At 47.3% G+C, this 26,819-nt stretch overlaps 1 protein-coding gene across 4 annotated transcripts in view; it reads right to left on the reverse strand.

Moving 5' to 3' along the window:
* LOC129620380 (liprin-alpha-1-like) overlaps positions 1-26,819 on the reverse strand; it is a 45,229-nt gene that overhangs the window by 15,510 nt on the left and 2,900 nt on the right. The window contains exons 1-4 of one of the 4 annotated variants that reach the window (XM_055536244.1): positions 7,514-7,586; positions 4,681-4,812; positions 3,346-3,408; positions 2,236-2,383 (exon numbers count right to left, since the gene is read on the reverse strand). In XM_055536244.1, the coding sequence (XP_055392219.1) occupies positions 2,300-2,383; positions 3,346-3,408; positions 4,681-4,812; positions 7,514-7,552 (318 nt within the window). In that variant the 5' untranslated portion in view covers positions 7,553-7,586 and the 3' untranslated portion in view covers positions 2,236-2,299. Of the gene's footprint in view, positions 1-2,235; positions 2,384-3,345; positions 3,409-4,680; positions 4,813-7,513; positions 7,587-8,824; positions 8,957-26,819 lie in introns of those variants that run through there. The other 3 variants (XM_055536243.1, XR_008698499.1, XM_055536245.1) reach the window with 3 other exon arrangements.

Consider the following 26,819-nt stretch of genomic DNA (forward strand, 5'->3'; position numbering starts at 1 on the left):
ATAAATTTAGCTTTACTAAAAACTCAGTATCTTGCCTTTGTTTATTTAATTTAAATGTGGTCTGATGAAATCTCCATTCTATCTACAAACTGTTATTCAGGAACCACTGAGACAGACATAGAATTTCTTTAGAGATGACTATGAGAATCATGTAGAAACATATAGTCCGTTCAAAGTAAGTGAAAAAGGAAGAAATAGAAATGGTTAATACACAGAGATAGCAGTTTTATAAAATTGTGCTTATGAACTGGAAGGAAGCCACAGAATTGGGAAATATTTAATTTATCAGTTTTTGTGAGGTTTTTTTTTGTTTGTTTGTTTGTTTTTGTTTTTTCTAATTTGTGTTCCTACTGATGTTTCAGTCAGTCAGTTCAGTCACTTAGTCGTGTCCGCCTTGACTGTGAGCCCCTTGAACTGCAGGACCGCCCGGGCTCTGCTCAGTCTTGTCTCTGGGAAGAGGGTGGCACCTTCACGTGCAGGAGTCCCTAAACCCGGGAGACAGAGCCCTCCTCCGAGGACAGGACACCCCATACGTCTGCAGAGCGGCCAGGGCCAACCACCAGCTCAGCCTGCTCAGGGTCACACGCTGCTCTGCTCGATGGTTTTGCGAGGAAAACTGTGCTGCACAGGAGATGGAGGTCTCGAATCTCCCCGGCCCACGCCTGTCTTCCTTCCCGTCTCCCCTCCCTCCTGATGGAACTGCTCCTTTCTCTGCTCCCCTTCTACCCAAGGGCCTGGGGCCAGAGCAAACTTGGGAATTGGGTGGAGGGTACGACACAGTCACACCATGGACTGCGGGCCCTCACGGGTCCTCTGAGGGCCACAGAGGCCTCCGGGATGGGGCACGCCCCAACCATCACCTCCTAGTCCCCTCACAGAGTGCAGCCTCCATCTTTCTCCCCCTCCTCACCCGAAGCTCTTTCCTCTGGGAGAAGGTCTCAGAGACAAGGTGACCAATTCCTCTGGGAGGTCCTACCAAATATGCGGTGCCTGCCCTGCCTGTGAGGCAGGTTTTCAGTCCCCACTCCCTCCCTCCTGAGCCAGCATAGTACCCCCCACCCAGCCCACACTGCCTGAGAGCCCCGGTCCAAGGCCCCACCTGTGCTGCTAAGTCACTGCCGTGACCCCTCAAGAGCTGCCTCCTGGAGACACCCCTCCCTTGCACCAGCCACTGGGGCCCACTCTCTTCAGAGCACAGTGGCCCCTCCCGCCCCGCAGCTGCTTCTGGACACAGGGGACTGGTGACCAGGCCCCAGGCTTCTCCATCTGAACCCCCCAACTGTGCCAGGCCTTGGATCCAGGCACCAGCACATCCCTCCTTATCCAAACCCCTCAAGAGCAGGAGGCTGTGTCCACCTCCTCTTCCTCCACTGTCTACACAGTCTTCCTCACAGTCACCTTGTCCACCCTGGGAGCAGGGGTTCTCCACCTCTGACAGCACCAGTCCCTCACCCTGGAGGATCTCTGCCAGCAAATCCGGCCATGTCCCCTATCCGTTCTGCAGGGCATGTGCTCTCCTTGAGCTCCACATACCGTGGTTTTGTACATAGGGCCAGTTTCTGGCTCGGCCTTTGTCTCAAATGATATCCCCTTACTCTAGAAGAAGGCTGGGCGGGGGCCCTGGACTGCGAGGATCCTCTAAGCACACAAACACAGAAATATGCATATGGGCTCCAAACTGTCTCCTAACTCAGGATTCAAGCAGTAGTCCATTTCCTACAGGTGAATGAATGTCACCAGTTAAGCACTTAATAACCTTTGCTAAAGTTTATCTCTCACTTGTGATCATTTTCCATGAAGAAGCCAAAGAAACATTTAAATGCTTAATAAGAATTACTGCCCCTATAACAACAAGTAAGAAAAAAATCAGGATGCTCAGTAATCTGCTCGCCTCATTCACAAGCCAGGTGATTCCTCCCACCGCAGCCAAAGGCAAGTCATGTCTCAGTCTCCAATCACGTAAAAAAGACTACAGGTCATTAACCTTCTGCGACTCTTCAGAAACATCAGTGTCACAGTCTGTCAGGCCCCTCAAATGAATACACCCAAATATCAACTGGTCGGCCCCCCACTTCCAAACCTCCACCTATGGTTGTGAGTTTTCTCAATACTGTGACCACCACTCTCCCTGGTACCAAGTTCGACCCTAAGGAACGATGCTTGTCTCTTCCTTCTCACTGGCCACGAAGCTACAGGCTCCTTGAGGTGTGACCATGAGTTACAACCAGTCATACTGTCCACACCAGACAGGCCCTTGTCACACTCGACAGTGCTGAGGGGAGCTGCCTGGGGGAGCGGCCTACCCGTGGTGGAGGGGAGCCCCTCGCAGCCTTGTCTGGTCCAGTTCGGCTCTCAGGGTTTCCAGGTTTAGAATCACCTGGTCCTACGAAACAGCAAATGACACAGCCTGCACCGCTTGCTTTCTGGATGTAAAATGACTTGCACCAAAATGTGCCTAACAGGTTACGTTAGTAGTTATCAACTCTGAACATTTTGTTTCTGAAAAAAAATGTTCTCTAAGAGTCCCATAGCAAATATAAACACTCAGAACAATATTAACCCTTATAAACCATAATGAATAGGAAGTTCCATCTCAGGTGTAGAAAAGGTTTCTCTGGAGGAAATATGGCAAGCCATTAACAACGATGAAGTCTGTAGACAGAAGCTGGACTTGCAGCGGGTGTTCAGTTTAGGGGGACAGGACTCACTCTATTGCCCTCGCTCCTCTCATTGCTTTAAACTGTCTCCATGGAGCTCACCTGCATTCCTGGGCATTCCTCACATTCATTCCTCTACAGCCCACTTCACTTCCTCACGGGGTAAAACAAGTCAAACGGGCCAAGTTTCCGAGTCACTCGACTCACTCGACCCTGTGCTGTCAGCCAGGGCTGTCACTTGCCTCATGCAGCCCCTGAGCACGTGAGACAGGCCAGTGCAAAGCTCGATACAGAAATTACACCGATTTTAAGTCTCACGGTGAAAAAAGAACATAAAGTAGCCTGTTCATTTTTAGGAAATTTTAGATTGTATATGTGGCTCGTATTATCTTTCTGACAGATAGCACTGTCCACATGAAAGGCTCATGCTTTGTCTCAGCTTTTGGGTGAACCCAGAAAGGACTACTCAGAATTCTGAACCACACACAACAGCCACATGCTCTAAATGCATCTATAATGCAAACACATTCAGTGTTCAAAGCCAGAAATGCTATACGTGTTACAGCAGTGGATTAGCCATAAGGAAAATGTAACTCGACTTCTGCTAAGCACCTGTAGTGACTGTAACAATGAACTCAGCTCAATTCAGCTCTTAACAAATTTCTAAACGATTTAGAGATTTAAGTACCTTGTCATTTTGCATTTCTTTTAATTGCCTTTTCTCTTTTTCAACTTCCCATATGAGAGAATTCTGAAAAAGATACACACAGTGCTTTAGGGTCAATTCTTACAGACGCTGCATTGACTGAGGGATGGCTACTCTTCTGGCTGAAAGCATAAAGCACATCCAGAGGAGGGGTGGACCTCGCGCCCAGAGTGAAGTGCCAGCACGAGGCAGGATGACCAAGTTTAACACTAACTTGTACACAGACAATCTCCTCCTTGCCCTACTGGTATTCTAGACACAAGGAGGCCAGGTCCCTGGGTTAAGTGAAACTGCTTTATACTTGCTTTCAGCTTTTGCAGTTCAGTGGTCACTCAGGAAACTGGCACAGGTTTCACATGCCAAATTCAAACCTGAGACAAAACTGTCCCCACTTCAGAACCAGCCCACAAGTCAGGGTGAAGTGAGGGGACCGCCCTGTGTGGTCTCTAGTGAGGTGTGTGTTTCATCTTGGGTTTTGTGGGGGTAAAACGTGCTGCAGAACTTGTAGTGACCACTGGTCTCTCTCAGACAAGCGTTGCCCAAGCACCGACCTCAGGGAAGGGTCTCGGCCTCGTTCTGGACCTAGTCTTTAGGGCACTGGTGCAGCTGGGACAGGTTTTCACCAGACCTGAACCAGAGTGTTGCCCACTAACCTGCTCTGATGGAGGTTCTCAGACATTTTCCAAAGCAAATGAAAACAGAGAAGGCTAGAGTTGGAATATGAGAATGCTTGCTTTTACTTGCTTCAATCTTTTCTATCACATTATATGAAAGATCCTGAACTTCACTTCTTGATTTGGCTGCGTCAGGCCTCAGGTGCATTGCACGGGATTCCTTTGACGTGATTGCCACGTGGCACGTGGGATCTTAGCTCCCCAACCAGGGATCGAATCTGCTGAGTCCCTGACCTTGCAAGGCAGACTCTCAGCCACTGGACTGCCATAAAAGCCCCAGAAATAAACTTCTAAGAAAGAAACAAAGGGGTGAGGGTGGACTTAGAAGAAAGTTCTAGCACAGCGGCTGGTAACACCAGAGCCATCAGTGGATCCGGCTCTCTGATGCTTTCTGTAAGGGTTGTAGGCACACATCTATGTGTGTTCCTTTACACACTGCCTGTGGATGCTGTCACTTTTATTGACTAGCATGAAATGCTGCTACTCAATTATTCATAACCAGTAAAGACATTCACTCTGGGGTCCTCTATGGGAACAGTTTTCCAACTCCTGTCCTGGAGATTTCCCACACACAGACCGGGCCGGGTCGGGCCAGGCCAGGCCAGATGCGCCTCTTTCTAAAGGGGCCGTGGGGTTGGCTCACCTTATTCTCCAGAGCAGCCATTCTCTCCTTCAGATGAAGCTGAAGCCTCTCATCTGATTCAGACAGAAGCTTATCCACGGTATCTGATAAACGTTTATTGTGTTCTTCATTCATTTTTTCTCTCTGCCTTGCCTAAAACAGGAAAAACAAAAACTCATAAACTTTAAGAGCACAGTACAGTCCTTCTTTTAAAAGCACCAGGGAGCCACGACGTGAGTGGCCTGTGCCCTGGTTCCCGAGGTGGTCCCCTCCCACGGCCACCTCTGGTGGGCTCTTGAGCATCCCCAGAGCAGACGGGCAGGTGCAGAGGGAGGCAGAGACTTCAACTGTCAAAGGTCACTTCCAATGCTTCTCTTTGGCAGAGCATCTGGGGGACCTTACTGTCAACAGCCATTACCTGTCGGAGGGGCTCGGAGAGCAAGCAGATTAACACTCAGAAACAAGTAGACTTTAAAGGGGATCAGCATACACACATGTTGGTAGAGGAATTTCCCAGTATATAAACAGAAGCTTAATTCTGGATTAAGGGGGTAAAATGAATTCAATTTATAAAGCAAAAGGTGAGAAAGTTCATTTTGGGAAAAAAGCCAGTGGAGATAGTCTTTCACATATTTTTCTTTACTTGCAACATCATTTGAATTCTTTGTAATGATTGCTGTAATTCAGTCGCTCTGTCGTGTCTGACTCTTTGTGACCCCATGGACTACAGCACGCCAGGCTTCCCTGTCCTTCACTATCTCCCAGAATTTGCTCAAACTCACGTCCATTGAGTCAGTGATGCCATCCAACCATCTCGTCCTCTGTCGCACCTTCTCCTCCTGCTTTCAATCTTTCCCAGCATCAGGGTCTTTCCCAATGTGTCAGTTCTTCGCATCAGGTGGCCAAAGTATTGACCCTTCCGCCTCAGTATCAGTCCTTCCAATGAATACTCAGGCTGATTTCCTTTAGGATTGATTGGTTTGATCTCCATGCAGTCCAGGGGACTCTCAAGAGTCTTCTCCAACACCTCAGTTCCAAAGCATTGATTCTTTGGTGCTCAGCCTTCTTTACGGTCCAACTCTCACATCCATACATGACTACTGGAAAAACCACAGCTTTAACTAGGTGTTCCTTTGATGGCAAAGTAATGTCTCTGCTTTTTAATATGCTGTCTAGGTTGGTCATAGCTTTTCTTCCAATGATAATTCATATTCAGTTCAGTTCACTTGCTCAGTCGTGTCTGACTGTGCGACCCCATGAACTGCAGCATGCCAGGCTTCCCTGTCCATCACCAACTCCCAGAACTTGCTCAAACTCATGTACATTGAGTTGGTGATGCCGTCCAACCATTTCATCCTCTGTCATCCACTCTCTTCCTGCCTTCAATCTTTCCCAGCATCAGGGTCTTTTCCAATATGAAAATTCATATTAAAAAACTAAATAATTACCTCAAGCAATTTTTTAATGTAATAATAAAGTTGGCAAGTCTGCGTTTTATAAAATGAGCATCTATTTCAAGGTTTAAAAAGCTGTTTTAGGACCTACTGTATAAAAAAAATGGAGAGAAGACAAAATAATTATCTATTTGAGATTGGCTGTGTTAGAAACTGCTGAGATTAATTGATGGGTCCATCCACTTTTGTGCATGTTTGAAATTTTCCATGGTAATACATTTAAAAAGTTTATTTTCTGTTAAAACAGAGTCTTCTCCAGCAACACAATTCGAAAGCATCAATTCTTCAGTGCTCAGCCTTCTTTATGGTCCAACTCTCACATCCATACACAACTACCAGAAAATCCATAGCTTTGACTATATGGACCTTTGTCGGCAAAGTGATGTCTCTACTTTTCAATATGCTGTCTGTGTTTATCATAGCTTTCCTAGGAGCAAGCATTTTTTAATCTCATGGCTGCAGTCACTGTCTACAGTGATTTTTGAGCCCAAGGAAACAAACCCTGTCACAGCTTCCACAATAAGGCATCAGCATTCAAATATTTTTAAATCAAAACAAAAGTTTACTTTGAATTGGCTTAGTCATAAACAGCATCCCGATCTCAACAGCCTCTGAGCAGCAGTTCTGAAAGTAAGGAAGTGCACCCCTGATCGGGAGACATTGAGCTCTCTGCCTAAGCAGGGAGGGCACCTCATCGCGGGTCTCACGATGGGAGTCAGAACCACTGCCCCCTGGGACCCCGCCTGTGAGGCTCTGCAGTCCAGGCCCAAGAACACATGCATGGTGGGGACAGTACTGACACGTGAGGCTGGACCCGGGATCCCCACTCCATTTCCTGGATGGTCTGTATCGCCGTGTGGCCAACCCTTCCAGGAAACCTCTCTCAGGACTCGGTGATGCGAGCCTCCACCATCATCCTTTCCTGACGTACCTTCTGTTGCAGTGCAACTACGGTTCTCCTCCTGCCTAGGAGCAGCCATCCTACACACACACCATGTCTGGACCAGCAGTTTGGCATGTGGGACTCCAGCGCCACGTCCGAGGCAAGCAGGCTCCATACCTGGGAACCATGCCTTCAGTTTCATGGGCCCCGGGCTGACACCCTCGGATTTGTTTGAGGGGCAGTCGTGAGGTCCACCTGTATCCCAAGCAGCTCCCCGGACTGGCTGGTCAGAGCAATAAGCAGCCTCTTTGAACGTGGGGATGCCCTGGCCCCTGCCCACGGCCTATGGGCGACCACCTCTGGCCCTGCTCCCAAGGAGGTGGGTGCCCGGATCAGCAGATGGGCCCACACACGCACACAGTCGGTGGCAGAGACGGGAGTGGTGGAGAAAGGCATCGCTGGCCCCCGCCCAAGCCACATCTCCCACCCAGACGCTGCCTCCCCGTCAGCACACGACCCGCTGCAGCTCCTTGTTCTCCTCCAGTTGGGGCTCCATCTGGCGCAGCCTCTCCTCGATGTTGTGTGTCTCTCCCGCCTGTTGGCAAAGAACGGCGTCAGCTCTGCTCTCAGCGACCCTGTCCTGATGGCTCGCGGGCTGTGACGGCAGGGGCGGCAAGCAGGCCATGCTTTGTGCAGACCACGGGCCCCAGGGTCGCGGGGGACACACCTGCACGCCTGCTCACGCAGCCTGCGCGGCTTCGTGTGTGACACGTAGGTCACAGAAGGTGCTGGTGATTGGCTCATGAGAGGAGACATGCTCGCCCCCACCCTGGGTCCCACACCCGCAGCCGCTGCGCCCCCTCCTCGGACTGCCTGTAGTGAGCCGCGCGGGCAGCATGCAGTGGCAAGCGCGGGAAGTGCAAGGCACACGTTCTACCTTCCTAAGCTGGGAGGTAAATTCGAACCGTTTAGCCTCCTTAGTGGCAGAGCTTTCGGAAGACAAAAGGTTGGACTACAAAGCCTACCTGGGACGGACAGCAGAGATGCTGGAGGGGAGAAGAAACCAAGCCTTGAGAGGAAGATCACAGGCAGAGGGGTGCACCCTGGCGGCTGTTAGTGACCCTGCTCTGGGAGGGTCTGCGAGCACCCGACACCACCAGCCACCTGTCACCACATGGCCCCTCAGCTGCTCACTGAGCTCCGAGCAACGCTCCCAACAGCCACGCCAGCACAGGCCCGGCCCGACTCTCCATGCCCAGCCAGTGCCCACTGGCAGCACGGGGCAACACCTTTCCCACCAGAAGGGTGGGGTGGCTGGCTGGCTGGCAGTGGGGACAATGCCCCCAGCAGCGCCACATCCCCAAGACACGGCCTCTCACCCGCAGGCTCCCGGGGATGGCAAGCTGGGAGTGGGGCCCCAGGTCTGTACGTGCCCCGCTGTGACTTCTTCAACAAGTGTGTGGATAAAGACTTAAAATTGTGTTCATTACAGAGCTATTTTGGCCATCTCTTAAACGAGAATGGGAGTTTTCTAGGTCTCTATCCTGCTAGGCTTTAAGTTGCTGACTCAACTCTGAGCAGCAGTGACTCGGAGCTGAAGCGTCCTGGGGACACACAGAACACAGGACAAAACTGGAGGGAAATTACCGTAGGGATGACACAGAAGCGGGGACTGTCTGACACTCAGGGAGTGCTCCCATCTCAGATGAGCAGCATGACCCCCACGTCTGCGCTCCTGTGTGGACTGAGCAGCACGGGCAGGGGCATTTTGGGACAGCACGGGAACAGGCCTTCCCCGCGCCCGCCCCCCAGGGACCCAGAGCAGCACCTTGGAGAGCACGGCCACCTTCTGCGCCAGCTCGGCCTCCACCTTGGGCAGCGTCTCCACCCTCCGCAGCGTCTGCTGCAGCTTCTCCACCAGCTCCAGGTGCTCCTGCAACTGGCGGTTCTTATCCTCTGTCTACAAAGGGAGAGCAGAGGATCAAAACAGGATGAGAGGTGTAGCCACTGTTGCTTTAAGTAAGCTGAGACAAAACCTAAATGCACGTGGCTACTGGATTCGTTCTCTTTCGGAAGCTGCGTCAGGGTAAATTTTCTCTCAGTGTTCCTGGGCTTGGTCTCAGTGAGCAGAACACCTCCTGCCAGAGTATTTGCTTTTCCTAAACATTCCCCAAAGACGTTTTTGAAAAACAACAAAAAAATGTTCTTATATATTAAAGAAGATCAGTTTTCTGTAGAATCTTATTCATTCTTATTAACAAGTTAAGGGAAGAAGGGTTCAGTACGGACCCTTCTTAAAACATCACCAGAATCATCATTTGAAGGGAACCCTACTGACTGCAGATGGCCACGGGCGTGTAAGCCAAAATATGGCTTTCATCTCTTCTGAAATACAGACCTGATAAGAGCGTGCCTGGTGAAATGCCAGTCAACTAATATTTGTAAATGCACATTCTTTTAACAGATCTTCTTACTCTGAAAAACTTTCAATGTAGAACATTTAGACAGATTCTTTTTTAAAAAAGAAAAAAAAAAGTATCTATAAGGTCAGGTTCCTGAGGTTAGCATTTGTTTCTAAGCAGCTTTCTTACTTTTTCTCTGTGCCTATTACTCTATTTACATACACAAACAATATGATATGCTGCCGGGGTCCAGCCCCGGCTGATCCAGGGTATTCGAAGCGGGGATGGCATCGGCGACCTATTTAATTATTTATTCATCAAAGATATAAAGAGTAATAGAATGAGGATAGCTCAGTAGGAAAATTCAGTGGAGAAAAGAGGCTGAGTAGCTTGGTTTATGCGGGAGACCAATAAAACTTCAAGACAAGAAGTTTGCACCACTTACGGAGGCCACAGGCGTCCTTCCATTCTCCCAAAGGAGAGGAGACACTGAGGCCTCCCCGGTCGGATCTTAGAAGCCCAGGCATAATTAGTAAGCATGGCGGGTTCCGCGCTCCAGATGGAAACTCAGCCAGAGTGAGAGAGAGAACGACATGGGGAGACTAGTATTTCGAGAAACTGATCCCAATTCTTTATTTTCCATGGTCTACTTTTATACACTGAGATGTTATCCAAAAGTCACGTGGGGTCAGCAGTCCTGACTTTTATCAAAGTCAGGTGCTTCATACAAATGTATACAGAGGTCTTAGGGGTGTTACATCATCTTCTGGCCAGGGGGGCCTGCTGACAATTTATGATCCTCTCCTTGTGACAGCGGTCAGTCAACCAGGACACTTTTTTCTCCAAGGGTGATTATTCTTAAAACAGACGCCACCCAAATAAAGCTACATTCCTATAGGGTGAGGGTGTAGTGGGTTTTAGTTAAGGAAAGAATTTACTTAGCCTAAGGTCTAACGTGATTAATATCAAAGGTTAATACTTATTTCTTCTATATATTCATTAATGTGTGTAAGGGCAGGGGATATGGAGACTTAGCAACAAACATTGGTTCAACAAATGAAAAACCCTTCACCAATACAATTTCTAATCAGCCCATTATACTTATACTAATAGTTTTCTAACTTTTCTAAGGAACCTGTTTTTAGAAGGTTTAAAGCATCTCGTGCCTCTCACAGTTGAGAGGCTGTGAGCAATCACATGTGGCCGGACAAGCCTGTCAGGCAGGCTAGAGAACCTTCAGAGGAGTTTGTAGGTTGAAACACTCCTATCACGCCCAGGAATTATTATTAACTGGAGCTCTAAGTTAACGCCTTCTCCGAAAGAGGTGGTAGGGGACAGCCCCCCATAAAGTCAGAGGTGTAGGGGAGAACGCAAAGTAGTAAAGTAGGCAGGCTCTGGTTATGGGGGTAGATGCTCGAGGATTTCCAGCAGGACTCCTGAGGCTCGATCCCGCCTTTGCGTATGTTGAGCCTCCTACCTCATGACCTTTGCCATGGGCGGAGTGCCTCACGCTGGCCTCCAACATCATGCTTTAAAACCCTCAGAAAACAATAGCATATGGTATGTAGTATTATTATTTTGTATATAGTAATGCTCTTAATTAGCATTCCACATCATACATTTCATGGCTTTCTAGTATTTTATTTTTGTGGTGAGGACAATGATACACTTTGGCACACACCAGACTGACTCACTGTGTTTTGGAGAAGCCAGATTTGGTTTTCCTGGTTAAGTCCTGATTATCTGAGACCACACGGGAACAGGAGTGAGTAAGGCTCACCAAACCACAGGAAGTACAAACCCTAATCAGACCAGAGCTCTAACCTTGTCTTTTGTCACAGTGACCCCAGTTCCCAACAGGCAGCCAGCTGCCGTGAAGTTCCCTGCTGCTCTCTGCTCTTTCAGTAAAAACGCTAACAAGCCAACAATTAACGTTCAAGTAAAACAAAAGAGTCAGGAGTGGAATTCCACAAAATGGTTAAACCAAGTCTCAAATAACTCAAACCTGTAAGTTGCAGTCACCCCCAATTTTTTAAAAATGTATTTCCTTCCAGTACAGCTGATTTACCATGATGTACATCCACACTTTTGAACGCAATATTTTAGGGTCATAAGAACTTTACACTGGGACTTGATTTCCAACATGGGAGTCACATGAAAAGGTCTTTACCTTCCTTCCTCAATAATTCACTACTATAAAAGTCAAGACAGTTTAGTAAAGGCCATTACCTGTCGATGCATAGAATCCTTATTTTCAATTTCATTTTCAAGTTTATCATTGAGGTCATCCTAAGTTTCAAATCAAACATAAAGTTAACGTCCTCAAAATTAAAGTCCTAGACATGGCAGTTTTCTTGGACGTGAACAAAAATGCGCCTACCTCAAAGGTCACATTTGCCACGATTGGCACCCATCTGTCTTAATGTCTGTCCAGCCACTCGGTTTACCAAGCTTCTTTTCTACATAATAAACCCAAACAGCAAACAAAAAGTATACTAAACTACCCTGTTATTGCAAGAATTCCAGGAGGAAAGTTATCTGGCATGAAGTGAGGACCTCTGTCTGCTACACCATTCAGGTGGGCTTGACCCAGAACAGGGAGGGACCTTCAACAGACCCAATGGGGAGCTCTGAGGCTCGTTTCCTCAGGTAAAAGTTGGAAAAATATCATGCAATTTTCTCAGAATTAAAGTAAGAATATTAACGAGTGGAAACAGAAGTCAAAGTGTAACACAACTGGGAACAGCCTTCTGAAGCCTAATTCTTCTAAAGCAGAGTTACACCACATGTATGAAATGCTCAAATCAGGACCAGAACTTGCTGCTGGTGCAACTCCTGTCTGCCAGCTCAAAATCCATTTCAGGTCCCTCCCTGGTCACTAAGTAACCAATGTGGGCCAAGTCCTAACATTTAAAGTGAAAGGTCTTAAAAAACGCTTTTTCCAGAAACTCTGGAAAAACTCTGCCACCTAATCTCTTCCTGTTGCCAAAGATTAGTGTGAACAGGTTATACAAACGTGCAAATATTTCTGTTTTGCATTCTCACGCAGAATAACTCACACCAAACTACTAAACAAGTACACCTGCTGTACCACATGTTGGAGGGGTTCTCTCTGAGACAATCTCACGGGGGAGGTGGGGGCAGGGTGGGCGCTGTCTGTCTGCACACAGAGGAGAGGCGAGGCTCACAGAGGGAGGCCTGAGCCCCAGTTCTATTCTTTTTCACAGTGACCACTAGGGAGTTTCTCATAAATCATGACACCCGCATACATGACTGCCAGAAACATTATGATTCCACATGGTCACACAGCTCGGGCCCAAGGATCTGAGGGTGAGCAAACACCACTCAACTTGTCTGACCACCGGTATCATTGTCACACATCCCTTCAAGGAGCAGAACCTCAGAAAACTAGAGAAGATGGCCAGGCAAGCTGCCTCAGCGAGCCCACACAGCATGCTCCCATCTCTCCGAGAGAACAGACGCCACCGACGTCACCAGACTCGCCTGAGTGAATCAGAAGGAAATTTCAGCATCATCAGGAACACATTCGACAGGCAGGTGAGGCGGGGGGGGGGGGGGAGGGAATGAACCGGGAGACTGGGGTTGACATATATACAGTACTGATACTATGCATAAAGTCAACGAGTAAGGACCTAGTGTACAGCACAGGGAAGTCTACTCAGTGCTCTGTGGTGAAGTAAATGGGCAGGAAATCTAAAAGAGAGGGAGATATGTAGATAGATAGATAGATGACTGATTCACTTTGCTGTACAGCAGAAATTGACACAGCAGTGTAAAGCAACTATACACCAATAAATGAATGAATGGATGAATGAACTTTTAAAAAAGGAACACACTGGGCCCCCTAGAACTTGTAGAAATGAAGAGTCCACACCCAGGATGCAGCACAGTGCTAGGGCTGCCCTCATGTTGGTCCACTGCCAATGGACAGCCTGGACCAGGCCTCTTCTACCCCAGAGGCCTTGACGCAAGGCGGGGAGGCAGCCAGTCGTGGTCTCTCCAGTGCTCCACTCTTTTTTTTTTCCCTTGAAATTTGAATAGTTTTTTTTTTTAACTTTACATAATTGCTCCACTCTTACTCACGCAGCCATCCCAAGGCTGAGATCACCTGGAGAACAAGGGACCCACATTCCACCTCAGGGCAACAGACATGGCTGCCATCACTCACTTCACAGACATCCCACTGCAATTTCGTGTTCACATCCTCGGACTTGAGGAGGTCCTTCCTGGCCATGTCCAGGTCCTCCTCCAGCTCTGTCACGTGGGCAGAGAGGGCTGCCAGGCGCTCCTTCATCTGGCTATGCTCCCGCGACTGCTTGTCTATGACTTCCTGGAGCTCGACCACCTTAACCAGGTCTTCCTCATGGCTTAGAGAGCCATCGGAGGGTCTCTAAGGGGGAAAGGAAGCCTTAGATAGCCTTGTTTTGGGAGGGAAGGAACACAGCACTTCCAGGCAATCGGTGAGGTCAAAACTGCCTTCTGCACTCTGGGAGCTCACAGGACCCTCACCGCCACTCAGACCTACATGGTGCATTGGTGAGAGGTTCCAACAGCCCTGCACAGACTGGATGGTAAGACGAGAATCAGACAGAGAGTGAGACCAAGGATTTGCCTTTCCATTGGCACTTGGCATGTTTTCTTGCTCGTGATTTACATCAAGCACCCCATCCGGTAGTATCTTTTCCTGGTTATTCTCCTCTTTAAGAATCATCTGCTAAAACCAAAAAATTGAATCAGAGTAAAGAAATAACTAAAGACAGCAAAACTCCACCTGGAAAAACTCAACTCAAAACAGAAAACACGACATAAAAAGAAAATACATGGTGATGCTATCCATCCTGAATACAACCAGGTGATTAGAGTCAGAATTTGTCTTCTCCTGGACAAAGGGGTACTTAAGAGATCCTGCAGCTCTGAGCCACAAGTCTAGTTTACTAGTCATTAAAATAACCCAGGTAGGCGGGTCATCAATCAGAAAGATAAATAACATCTGATGCCCACCACTACAGCCTTCATTCTTTTTTAAAATGAAAGGATACGAATGACAAACCCTTAACTGAAATTACAAGATGACTGATCAAACTTACCCCTTTATGTGTGGCACCTAATTCTTCTTCTAACTTTGAGTGCTACTCATAATCGTGCTCTCAACTCAAATAAAAGGGGCCGAGTCACTGTGTGTTGATGTGCATATATAGGTCAGTACACTTCTTAGTGTATACTCACCCTAACACATGGATACTGCAACAGAATACCTTTAATGTCTCTCATTGATCTTAACGTCAAGAAAATCTGCTTGTTAACAGCTTTAAATTCTAAGTTTGAGAGAACAAAATGTTATCCTAAATTAATTCTATTGCCCAGTTTTTAACTGCAAGTTGATATACAGAATATAATAAATCTTGAGACATTTATGCCAACTAATACTTTTTAACTGGGGGCTTCCCAGGTGGCTCAGTGGTAAAGAATCCGCCTGCCAATGCAAGAGGGCAGGTTCGACCCCTGAGTCAGGAAGATCCCCTGGAGTAGAAGATGACCACCCATTCCAGTATTCTTGCCTGGGAAGCCCCATGAAGAGAGGAGCGCGGTAGGCTACAGTCCACAGGGTCGCAAAGATTCGGACATGACTGAGCATGTATGCAGGCAATACTTTTTAACCACATAAAACTCTGACTTCTTACAGAAAAAATGTATATATAAGAATTCAAGAAGCTCAAAAGTCAACTAGTTACATAAATATGTGCATCATCCACCTAACAAGGCAGCAAGTGTACAAATCCAAGATGGCTGGGTGGCTGGTACCTTCTCGTCCAGGGCCTTGTGGTGCTCAAACAGCAATTTCAGCGCCCTGAGCACCTCCATCTCACTGGTCATGCCGGCTGGGGACTGCGCCTGCTGCTTGCCCGCCATCATCCAGAGGCACGACACCTACCGGGAAACCAGGCACTCCAGGTGCTCCAGCAGCTGCTGAAGGGCAGGGCCAAAGGAGCATCTTCAACCTCAGACATGAATTCAGGACCAATAACTCCTCTCAGTCTCACACTATAGCCGAAAACATGCTAAGGCACATCAGAATCCCGCCAGTTCAGACTAAAGTTAGAGTGGACTTCCCCAGTGGCCCAGTAGTTAAGACTCCACACTTCTGCAGGGGTCATGGATTTTAATCCCTGGTCGGGGAACTAAGATCCCACACAAAGTGTAGCGTGGGCAAAAATGTAAGTTAAAAGAACTCCCCCCTCAAATGTACTAAAATTACATTAGCTATCATCATAAATTTGAAGCAAGGTATGAGAACCCCAAACTGATCCACCCTGGTCTACTCAGTGGGAAGATGTGAAAAATGACTTGAAAATCAAAGTTTAAGGACAACAACGCAGAGTCCAGCAGTGACCCCGTGGGGCAAATGTCAACACATGAGAATCCCCCTACTGACCCTAGTGTTGTTTCTTTCCACTTTCAGCTCAGAGATTTCTTCTTCTCTTTTAAGAAGCTGCTCCCTGAATATTTTTAGTTCTTCAGTAGGAGTTGGAAACTCCTAAAAACAGTTAAATGAGAAACTAAATGCAAACATAAATTAAAAAGAGAGCAAGACTGTGAAGACTGACCCTGTCAAGTCTCTCCAGGCTCCACACAAAGGATCTCCTTGCCCCTCCAGAGAAGAGGGGGTCCACTGACCCCAAGACCACACAGACCACCACAACTCAGACCAGCCTTCAGCCTCCACCTTGATCTGGCAGGCATGCAGCAGGGGAGAACCAAGAATCCAAGCCTGCCTTCTCAAGACCCAGGAACGTCTGAGAAGCTTTCCAAAACATAAACCTAACAAAGTGGATAAAGAGATTCTTAAACGACACAGAGACAAGTGACCTAGAACCACTGGGGAGAGTGAAGAAAAAAGGTAAGGTCTACAAGGCCACCAGGCTTTGGAGTGTTCCTCTTAGAAAAAGGCTGATGGCACCCCAAGGCCATCTGTTAGCCTGACTGCACTGAAGTCACCCAGTCATTCAACTGGTTAAAATGTTAAATTTATGTAATATGTATTTTACCACAATTTGCATGCATGTGGGGCCATCCACATGGTGAACTTGCTCAAACTGAACCACACGGAGTCTTTCGTTCTTCTATTTTTCTTTGCAGAAATAAAAAAATCCTGGGCTACGTATCCCCTACTACATACTGAGTGTTCAGCACCCAGAACAGTGCCCAGCACTTGTAAGAGGCATGTAGTAAACATGTGAAGCTATCAGGGTGTATGTTATACATGTAAGCAGTAGGTACCCATCATTAAAATACTGGACACACTGGTCTGTGCTTTGTAAGATGGGAGACATTAACGGGCTTAGCCTTTCTACTTCAAGGACTGACTCTCTAGCTCAATCCTCATGCCCCAGAGACTCCTCCAGCCAGTATATCCTTTCTTTGGAAGAAGGGAGACGTTAAGGGGCTTAGCCTTTCTGCTTCAAGGACTGAGTCTATAGCTCAACCCACGTGCCCCAGTGACTCCTCCAGTCAGTGTTTCCCTTCTTATGGGGCCCCTGCCCATCCTCTACGCAGCACCTGCACAACCTCTTACAAGGTAAACCTGCTGGGGTCTATCCTGCCCACTAAGGCCAAAACGCCCTGGCCGGCAGGGCCCACAGCCATACTAACAAAATGAAACATAACCCCAATGCTTCGCCAGGTGAGGGTCAATCCAACGGGCCCAGCCTCCAGCTGCTCTCACCTCAAGCCACTCTCCTTCCAGGACTCAGGTCGAGGCCAAGTCTCTCTTGTCTTGGCCTTTGCCTTGGGGTTGCAGCACTGAAAAAGCACCCACAGGCGGGCCCTTCTGCAACCCATCCTCACGGATGGGGGCAGCCCACAACTCAGGGGCAACTGCTGTTTCACAATAGGATACCTCGGCTCCCGAGCTATCACCACTGATCTCACACTACAACCACCACTCTCACACTATGACCACTGCTCTCACACTATGACCACCAGCACTGCTGTCTCAAGGAGAAATGGCAAGAAGGCTCTGCCTCCAGCAGGTCTCCCAGGGGCCCGGAACCAGAATCCACTCAGTCACAAGGGGCTCCGTGGTAACAAGGGGGCTGGGCTCAGGCCCACGGTCAAGGGTGCGGGGGGGGGAGGGGCTGCCAAAAAGATGACAGGTGAGTGTGGGGTGCGGGAGAAGGAAGGCCATGCCCACAGCTCAAGCCCCCTGTCAAACATGACCCTGCAAGGTACTGGGTCACAGTCTAACTGACCAGTATAAACTGCTTCAGAAACCACCACCCCTGGGAATGAGCACGTCTTCTAAGTGGGCTTCTGCCCCCTCTACCCTCCAAACAAGCTTCCAGTGAGTCTACTGAAAGGGCACCCCTGAACTCAAGGGCATCCCCAGAACCCACCCAGCTGAGGAGGACTCACCGTGCTAGCTGCCCCTCACTCTCACCCTGAGCTCGGTCCTCCCTGACTGACTCCCTCACTAGAGCTCAGCAAGGGCTTAACTAACCTCGCTCCAGGCACTTAAAATGAACCCACAGTGGGTACAGGGGTTCATTCAACCTGCTGCGAACTCACCCTCTTAACTTTGACTCTGGGCTGCCAGAAGACTCTGCCCCATGGGGGCTGTACAGTGGAGGTTCAGGGGTGTCCCTGCCTCGAGCTGCGACAGCCAGCACCTCCCAGACCCCGCCAAGTGCTGCCCAACCCTCCCCCCCCCCGACTCTCCTACCCCTCTCCTGGCCCCACTTCCACCCTCACGGCTCTCCACTCACCAGGGCACAGGCCACGCTGCTCCTGGCTCAGCCTGGACCTCTGCCGTCACTTGAGGACCTCGGTCCCCAGGGTGCTTGGGGTCCTATATCCACCCATCTCAGCAATTACAGACTCTGGGAGAGACAGAGTACAGTTCAGGGTCCCGCCTGCAGTTCACCTTGAACACGTTCTCTCTTTTTAGCTTTATCCACTGGAGTTCTCTGAGATGTCTTTTTAAAACCTCAACTGTTGCTTTCAAAAGACTGTAAAATCATTGTGCTCAACTTTAAGAATAAAATCTTCATTTTCAACCTTAAAGTGAAACCGGAGGGAAGACTAAAAGCAGTCATTTTTTCAAACTGAAAAAGAAAACCCACATGTGACCATGTCACAGAATACAGGTCACGTAACCTCTCCCTCCTCAGCCTTCTCCTCCACCACCAGCAGCCCGTCATCGCAAGGCCTGCCCTGGGCTGTCAGGGGCAGGGGAAGGGGAAGAGGGCAGACCAGCTTCTCTGTCTCCAGGCCACGTGGGCCGCTTGCTCCACTTCCTTCCCAAGTTCACGTGGCACTGAAACAGCCCGGGCAAGCTGGGGATTCTGAACAGAAACACAACCATGGGTACCAAGCAAGGACCCCTGGTTCTTGTTTTCTCCGGTATCAAATAAAATTGATCGATACAATTATTGTGATTGTTACATGTAGCTTCAGATGACAGAAGACACCCAGGGCGTTCCCACTTCCAGTGACAGACGCAAGCAGCTTGTAGGTCAGCCCACCAAAAGCTAGAAAAGCTAAATACAGTTTAAAAGACGTCCTTAGGCAGCCACAATCCAAGATTTCAAACAAAAGGGAAGCCCAGTGAGCGAGCTGGAGACTCTGAGGGCCACTCCTTCCTTCAGGGCATCTGAACAAAGTTGACTCTGTGAAGAAAAGGCAGGGAAAAAGCCAAGCAGAGGGGGCTGGCTAACACAGCTCTGGAGGGTTCCTTGGGCTGGGAAGACAAAAATTCGAGAGCAGGCCTGATGAGTCAGTCCAGATGTCAGAAAACGTACCCAACACTCTGCCCAAACTGGCTGAGCGCTGAGTATCAGTCACCTCTTGGTGCTCAGGAGACAGATGGTGGGCTTCAGGACCTGCCGAGAAAGGGGGGCCCTGGGAGGCACCCCAGGCTTCCAGACCAAGATGCTGAAAAGCTCCTCCCTGGGGTCGGGGGGGGGGGTGGGTAGGTGGGTGAAGGCTGCTGAGAACTGAGCTTACAAGGACCCCCACCCCCACCCCCAGCCTCAAGTCTCTCAGGCCCTGAGTGAACAGACAGCTCTATCCCCACTGGAGGTGTGTGTCAGAGGAAACTCTGGAGAAGGCAGCATCACTCAAAACCTCTAGGGTTTTCCAAACATAATGTCCAACATGCAACCAAAAAAGCAAAAAAGGGTGTAACAACAAACAGGACCAAGAGAAAAAGAACTGAACCAGATCCAGAGGTATCAGATGTATATCAGCATATCAGAGGTATGCTACAGGTATCAGATGCAAACATCACCTGTTCAAAAATATACTTGACAAAAGGAAAATTTTCTGAGACTCAAAACTGACTCTAGAACTTTACAATAACAGTGACTGAATTTAAGAACTCAGTCTATGGGGTTAACATCAAATTGGACGTAGCTGAAGAGAAGATCAGTGAACTGAAGGATGGATTGGTTAAAAAATATATATATATATATATGTGTGTGTGTGTGTGTGTGTGTGTGTGTATATATATTATATATATATATATATATATATAGGAAAAAATATAAAATATATTGAAGGAGCCCCTTGTTAAACTACGTTGTTAAAAACTATAAGTGGGGACCCTCATGGTGGAGAAAAGACAGAAAGGGGAATAAGAAATGCCTCCAGGGGTTGAAACTAAAAGAGCCTCTTAATGAAAGTGAAAGAGGAGAGTGAAAAAGCTGGCATAAAACTCAACATTCAAAAAACTAAGAACATGGCATGAGGCCCCATCACTTCATGACAAATAAATGGGGAAACAATGGAAACAGTGACAGACTTTATTTTCTTGGGCTCCAAAATTACTGCAGATGGTGAAATTAAAAAGATGCTTTCTCCTTGGAAGGAAAGCTATGACAAACCTAGACAGCATATTAAAAAGCAGAGACATTACTTTGCCAACAAAAGTTCATTTAGTCAAAGCTATGGTTTTTCCAGTAGTCATGTATGGATGTGAGAGTTGGCCCATGAAGAAGGCTGAACACTGAAGAATCAATGCTTCTGAACTGTGGAGTTGGATAAGACTCTTGAGAGCCCCATGGACTGCTGCTGCTGCTAAGTTGCTTCAGTTGTGTCCGACTCTGTGTGACTCCATAGACAGCAGCCCACCAGGCTCCCCCGTCCCTGGGATTCTACAGGCAAGAACACTGGAGTGGGTCCATGGACTGCTAGGAGATCCAATCAGTCAATCCTAATGCAAATCAGTCCTGAATATTCATTGGAAAGACTGATGTTGAAGCTCCAATACTTTGGCCACCTGAGGTGAAGAAGTAACTCATTGGAAAAGAGCCTGATGATGGGGAAGACTGAAGGCTGGAGGAGAAGGGGACAACAGAGGATGAGCTGGTTGGATGGCATCACCAACTCGATGGACATGAGCTTGAGCAAGCTCCAGGAGTTGGTGATGGACAAGGAAGCCTGGCGTGCTTCAGTCCATGGAGTCACAACGGGTCAGACATTGAGTGACTGAACTGACTGACAGGGACAGTGGCAAGAGTTGGTTCAAAAATTAGACCATTGACTCAAAAATGAAAACCACACATTGGTTTTAGCAGCTCTGGGGGTGCCTAAGGCAAGAAGAAAATGTTGGAGCGCTCAGAGGAAAAAAGGTGTGGCTTTTAATGGCAGAACAACACTGAGAGCTGACTTTTCAAGAACAAGGAAGTCAGAAGATAATGGACTGGCATCTGTAAAATGCTGAAAAGCAAATAACCACCAACCCGGAATTCTATACCCAACAGAAACACTCTTCAAAAGTGAAAGCAAAATAAAGACTTTTAGGGCAAATGGAAATGAGACAACTCATCACCCACAGACATGAAGTAAAAGAAAAAATACTAAGGTAGTGCTTTGGGAAAAAGAAAAGTAGTCTCTGATGGAAATATAAAAAACAAGTAAAGACCAACAGTGAGGAAACTGTGAGAGTACATATTAACTCTACAAAACAATGATGTTAACGCCAAAAATATATCTAACAATTTAAAGGTAACAGGAGGAAACAGTCGTGTCAGGGAGGCAGTAAAAGTACTAAGTTAGACTTGAATATAAAACACACACTGTATCTGTGAATGTACACCCAACAACCTGACAGAGGAGCACAGAACTAGAGAAACACTTCATAATTCTAAAAGAAGGCAAGAGAAAAGAACACAGACTAGGTGGGACAAACAGAAAACACACAGCAACATGGTGTCTACACACTGAAATATCAACATTATAAACACAGCAAATACTCTCATTAAAAGATAAAGTGTCAAACTAATTACAATGAAAACTATACACTATTCAGAGGTACATGTTAAGATGGAAGGTCTTTTAGACAGGTGAAAGTAAAAGATACCCAGGCAAACAAGAACAGAAAACTGATGTGGCACTATCACTGTCAAATAGTGTCTACAGAAAGAAGCATTACTAGCAATAAAAAGGAGCATCTCATACTGATACAAGTTCAGTCTAGCAAGAAGATGAGGATTCTAAATTTGAATGTACCTAGTAACATAAACTCAAAATATCAGTACATAAAAACTGACAGAAATAGAAAAGGAGTAACAGCCAAGTTCATAATCCCAGTGGGAGACATTAAAGACACATCTCTCGTGGAACTGGGCCCCCTGGTATGTAGTCACCTGCAGCCATGAAGTACCTGAAATGCGGCTGGCTCTACAATGAGATGTGCTGCAATCATGAAACACACACTGGATTTTAAAGACTTAGCATGAAAAAAAGAACGTTAACTATTTCTTTAGGTTTTATCATGCTGGTTACACACTGAAATGATAATATTTTGGGTGTGCTAAAATAAAATATATTACAGGTAATTTCACCTACTTCTGCTTTACTCAACGTGGCTACCCGAATCTGAATTACATGAGTGACAAACCTGATCTAACTGATACACACGGAACACTGCATTCCCACTGATAACATATTATTTTCAAGAGCCCAAGGAACATATAACAAAAAGAATATATATTGGGCCATTAGGAAAGCTCAAATTATTTCAAAGGACTGAAATAGTGCAGGGTATACTTAGGGATTGCAGTGGGCTGATGGTTTATGTGCCTTCAAACTTCACTCTGCACATGGTGATAATCCTAGGAGGCAGGCACTCTGGGAGGGGTCAGGTCAGGAGGGAATGGGCTCCCGTGCTGCGAGCACAGGGAGAAGCAGCAGGCAGTCTAGGAACCAGGAAACAGGCCTCAGCAGACGTGGCACCTGCAGGTGATCTTGGGACTCCCCAGCCTCCAGGACTACAAGAATCAACTTTCTGTTGTTTATCAGCTAGTCTATGGCATTTAGTAGCCCAAAAAGACTAAGACGGGGCTTTTCATGGAATTAAGGTAGAAGTCAAAAAAGGGTCACTAGAAAAACTTCCCCAAACATTGGGAAGTTAAATGACATAATGCTTGAAGAATTTCATGAATAATAATTTTAAAAAACACAATGAAAATTAGAAAATACTTTTCCATAAAAGATAATGAAAATCTGGCTGATTCAAACTTGTGGAACACAGCGAACTGTGTTTAGAGGGTAACTTAAAGCCCTAAACACATATACTGGAAAAGAAGGAAGGCTAAAATCAATTAAGCCTCTATCCTGAGAAACCAGGGAAAAAGCAAAGCAAATGAAACACAAGGCAGATGGGGGAAAAAGGAGCAGAAAATAAGGAAACAGAAAGCAAATGTGAAATTTTTTTAAAAGAAAGCCAAAAGTTGGCTCTTTGAAAGGACCGATAAAACTGATAAACCCCAGAGAGACTGATTAAGAAAAAGAGACAAAGCACAAATCACCAGTATCAAGGGTTTTTAAAAGGGGAGACAACACATCTTGCAGATAAGAAAGATATTATGAACCACAGTTCACTTACTAATTGGAGACTCTGCTGGCCTCAATAAATTCCTAGCAGGGGGGAAATGCTTTACTTAAATAGACCCAAGAAGACATACAAAATCAGAAAATTTTATTTGCATGGAAAAAATTAAATCTGAAATTAAAAGCCTCCCCACAATGAAACCAACTGGTTTTGCCAATCAATTCTTCCAAAAATCTAGGGACGAAAACAATAATCTTACAGGAACTCTCAGGGTAAAGAAGGAACACTCTCCAACCTTGTTTTATAAGACTAGCATAACCTTGATACTAAAACCAACAAGGAAGAAGTACAAAAAAGTAAAATTACAGACTCTGAGTATAGATGAAATAATCCTAAATAAAACACTAACAAATAAAGTCCAACAGAAGAATACATTGAGATCAGTTTGGGGTTGTTTTAGAATCACAAAATTTTTAAAAAGTTAAATCACCGCATAAAAGAAAAATCACCTGTTTCAAAATCTGCAGAAAATAAACTTAAGAAAATTTAATGTAATAATTTTAGTTCATAACTTAGAAAAAACTTAATAAACTAACAGAGAAGAATTTACATATTTTGATAAAAATATCTTTAAAAAGCTAATATCATATCTGATGGTGAAATACTGAAAGCTTTTCCTCTGATAATGGGAAAGAGACAAGGATTCTTGTCTCTTTCTATTCTCACTACTTCTGTTCACCACTGTACTCTGTACTGGAGATCTTAGTCCATACAATAAGGCAAGAAAAAGAAAAGGGTTATCACAGTTGCAAAGGGGGAAAAAAGGATTTATTTGCAGACATAATTGTGTATACATAAAAAAATACAATTAGAATGATTTGAAATAAGTGGATTTAGCAAGTGAATATAGAAAAGTCAATTCTACATCTATTAGGAATTTATAATGGCACTGAAAATATCAAGATATCTAATTAAACATGCATAGGAGTTACAGCAAACTATAGACTTCTAAGATAAATTAAAGAAGATCTAAAAAAATGGAGAGCTATCTATACTGTGTTCATGGATTATAAGAACAACATAAAAGACACACACATGCACAGAATTAACTGTGTGAGGCAATGCGTATGTTGGGCAATCATTCCATGACATCTATGGGCATCAAGTCATCACAATGTAGACTTGAAATACACACAAACTGTATCTGTCAATGACTCCTTAGTGAAGCTGGGGGTCTAAAATCAGGGCCTGGCACCTGGTAGCTGGCAGGTGTGGGAACCCGGGTTCACGTGCAGGCTGTATACACTCTTAATCACAGGTGAGACCTGAAGCAACCCAGCAAGTCTCCACTTTTCTTTTTCTGTTTTTCTCTGTTCCCCTTGCCATTTGTGTTTAACAGATGCCCAGTATCAAGTGAGCAGCGTCAATGCAGCAATAATGTTTCCCCATCTAAGGTGGGAGCATGTAACAACAGCAGACTTCCCAATTGCCCCGAGATAACTGAGGTGCCCCATCACAACAGAAAGCAAAGAAACACGACATTCCCTGAGAGAGAGGTGCCCAACGGCAGTGGGAACTAGGTCCACCAGACGTCCCAAGGGGACCCCCAGGAGCTTGGAGCCCACACTGGGCCCCTCAGCTTAAGGCCACACTTGCCTTTCCACCATTCTGGGGTCCTGGCAGAAGAAAGCCAGGCCACATAAGGGGGATGATGTGCCTGGCCTGTGGGACTCAGAGCAGGACTGACTTGGGTCTGTGCTGGGCTCCACGTCCAGTCACCACCCTTGGAGTGTACAAAGTTCTTGGGATCATTGTAGGTTTTTCATAAAAAGCAATGGAGCCGAAGTCACTTAGGATGGTTTTTAAGAAAACATCCTCACTGAGGATTCACTTAGTGCCAACCTCAGCCCCTAGTGAGATGCAAACTCCTGGTCATCCATGGCTGTGCCCGCAGCCTGCCAGGGCAAGGGGAGGCTCCCAGACACCGGTGCCACGTGGGGTTCTTCCCCCACTTTGAGTGAAGGGCTGCACCCCCCTGGATGAACCTGGCTCATCCCTCCACCTCTGATGCTAAGGCTGCCATGCCTCCCATGACCGGAGGATCCAGCCTCTCCCGAGGCCTCCATGTCACTGCACGGGCCTTGTCCATGAGGCCCGAGCAGGCAGGGTGAGTCCTGTGCAGAGCCTCCCAGCTCGCCAGCCTTGCTGCCCACATTGGGGCTGTGCAGGAGCACTGCGTGTCCACTGAACGAGTGGATGAGGGTCCCTAACAATAACGGTGATGATGACAAGGAAGAGGAAGTGAAGGGGGCTGAGATCCAAGTGTCAGTCCCTGATTCAGGCATCTGTGCGTATTAACTCATTTAAACTCATGACAAGATTGTGTGTCAGGGTGGGGGTGGGGAGCTGTGGGGTGGGTCCTGCCACTGTTCTCACCTTGGAGCTGGCAAGTTCATTCTCAGTGTCCAGGGGCGGCTGCAGCCACTGGCCAGAGACTGCACAGCTTTAACACAAATTCATTCTCTCCCAGTTCTGGAGTCAGAAACCTGTGATCAAGGTGTGGGCAGGGCTGAGCTTCCTCCAGAGGCTCCAGTGGAGGGTCCCTCTGGCCTGGTCCAGCCCTTGGGGGACCCCAGGCCTCCCTGGGTTTGTGGCCACATCACCCCGACCTCTGCGTCCATCTGCACAAACCTCCCCTGGGTGGCTCTGTGCCTCAGATCACCCCCTCTTCTCTTCCAAGGACACCCGTGATTGGATTTAGGGTCCACATGCATCCCAGGTGATCTGATACAGAGGTCAGGAACTTACTTCCATCTGCCGAGACCTTTCATCGGAATAAGGCCACCTTTGCATGCTGCAGAAGGATGGACGGCTTTCGGGGCCACCACTTAGCCCACCACACTTGTCATAAGGCCACAGGGCAGAGCCTCACTGGGCTTGGTGCAGGAAGCTTCGAAGAAGCAGGGCTCCAGGACCTCAGTCCTGGGACTGCCTCAAGAACACACTTAGGATCAGGACACTTGAGCACAGGGACCAGATGGGCAGGGCTCGGAGGTGTGCTGGTGGGCGTGGGGCTCACCTGCAGGGAGCCTGGAGCTGGACATGACGGCCCAGGGCTGGGGGACACAGCGCATTGTTTGGGAATGGACACATCCCAGCACAGACGAGGGGAGGCAGGCCCCGGGGCTCAGGCCAGGGGAGCCCAGATCTTTCTGTTGCCCTCAAGGGACAGGTCAGATGGGCACAGGAGGGAGCCGTGGTTTCAGTGACCTGGGTCAGAATCTCCGTCTGCTGCTGTGTTGTCTCTGGCGAGTGATTCAGCCTCTCTGAGCCCACTGGAGAAGTGCTGGGTGGTGCCGGGGAAACAACGCATGCATGCTGGAACTGGGAGAAGGATCCTCATCACTTATTGGTACAACTCCATCTTTCCTGGTGGCCATAACCAAGGTCATTATGTTTGATGTTCATTTCAAAGTCAAGAAGTTTTATTTATTTTTTTTAATTTTATTTTATTTTTAAACTTTACATAATTGTATTAGTTTTGCCAAATATCAAAATGAATCCGCCAC

The sequence above is a fragment of the Bubalus kerabau genome, chromosome 10 (genome assembly GCF_029407905.1).
Source record: "Bubalus kerabau isolate K-KA32 ecotype Philippines breed swamp buffalo chromosome 10, PCC_UOA_SB_1v2, whole genome shotgun sequence".
In the NCBI taxonomy this organism is placed as follows: Eukaryota; Metazoa; Chordata; class Mammalia; order Artiodactyla; family Bovidae; genus Bubalus; species Bubalus kerabau.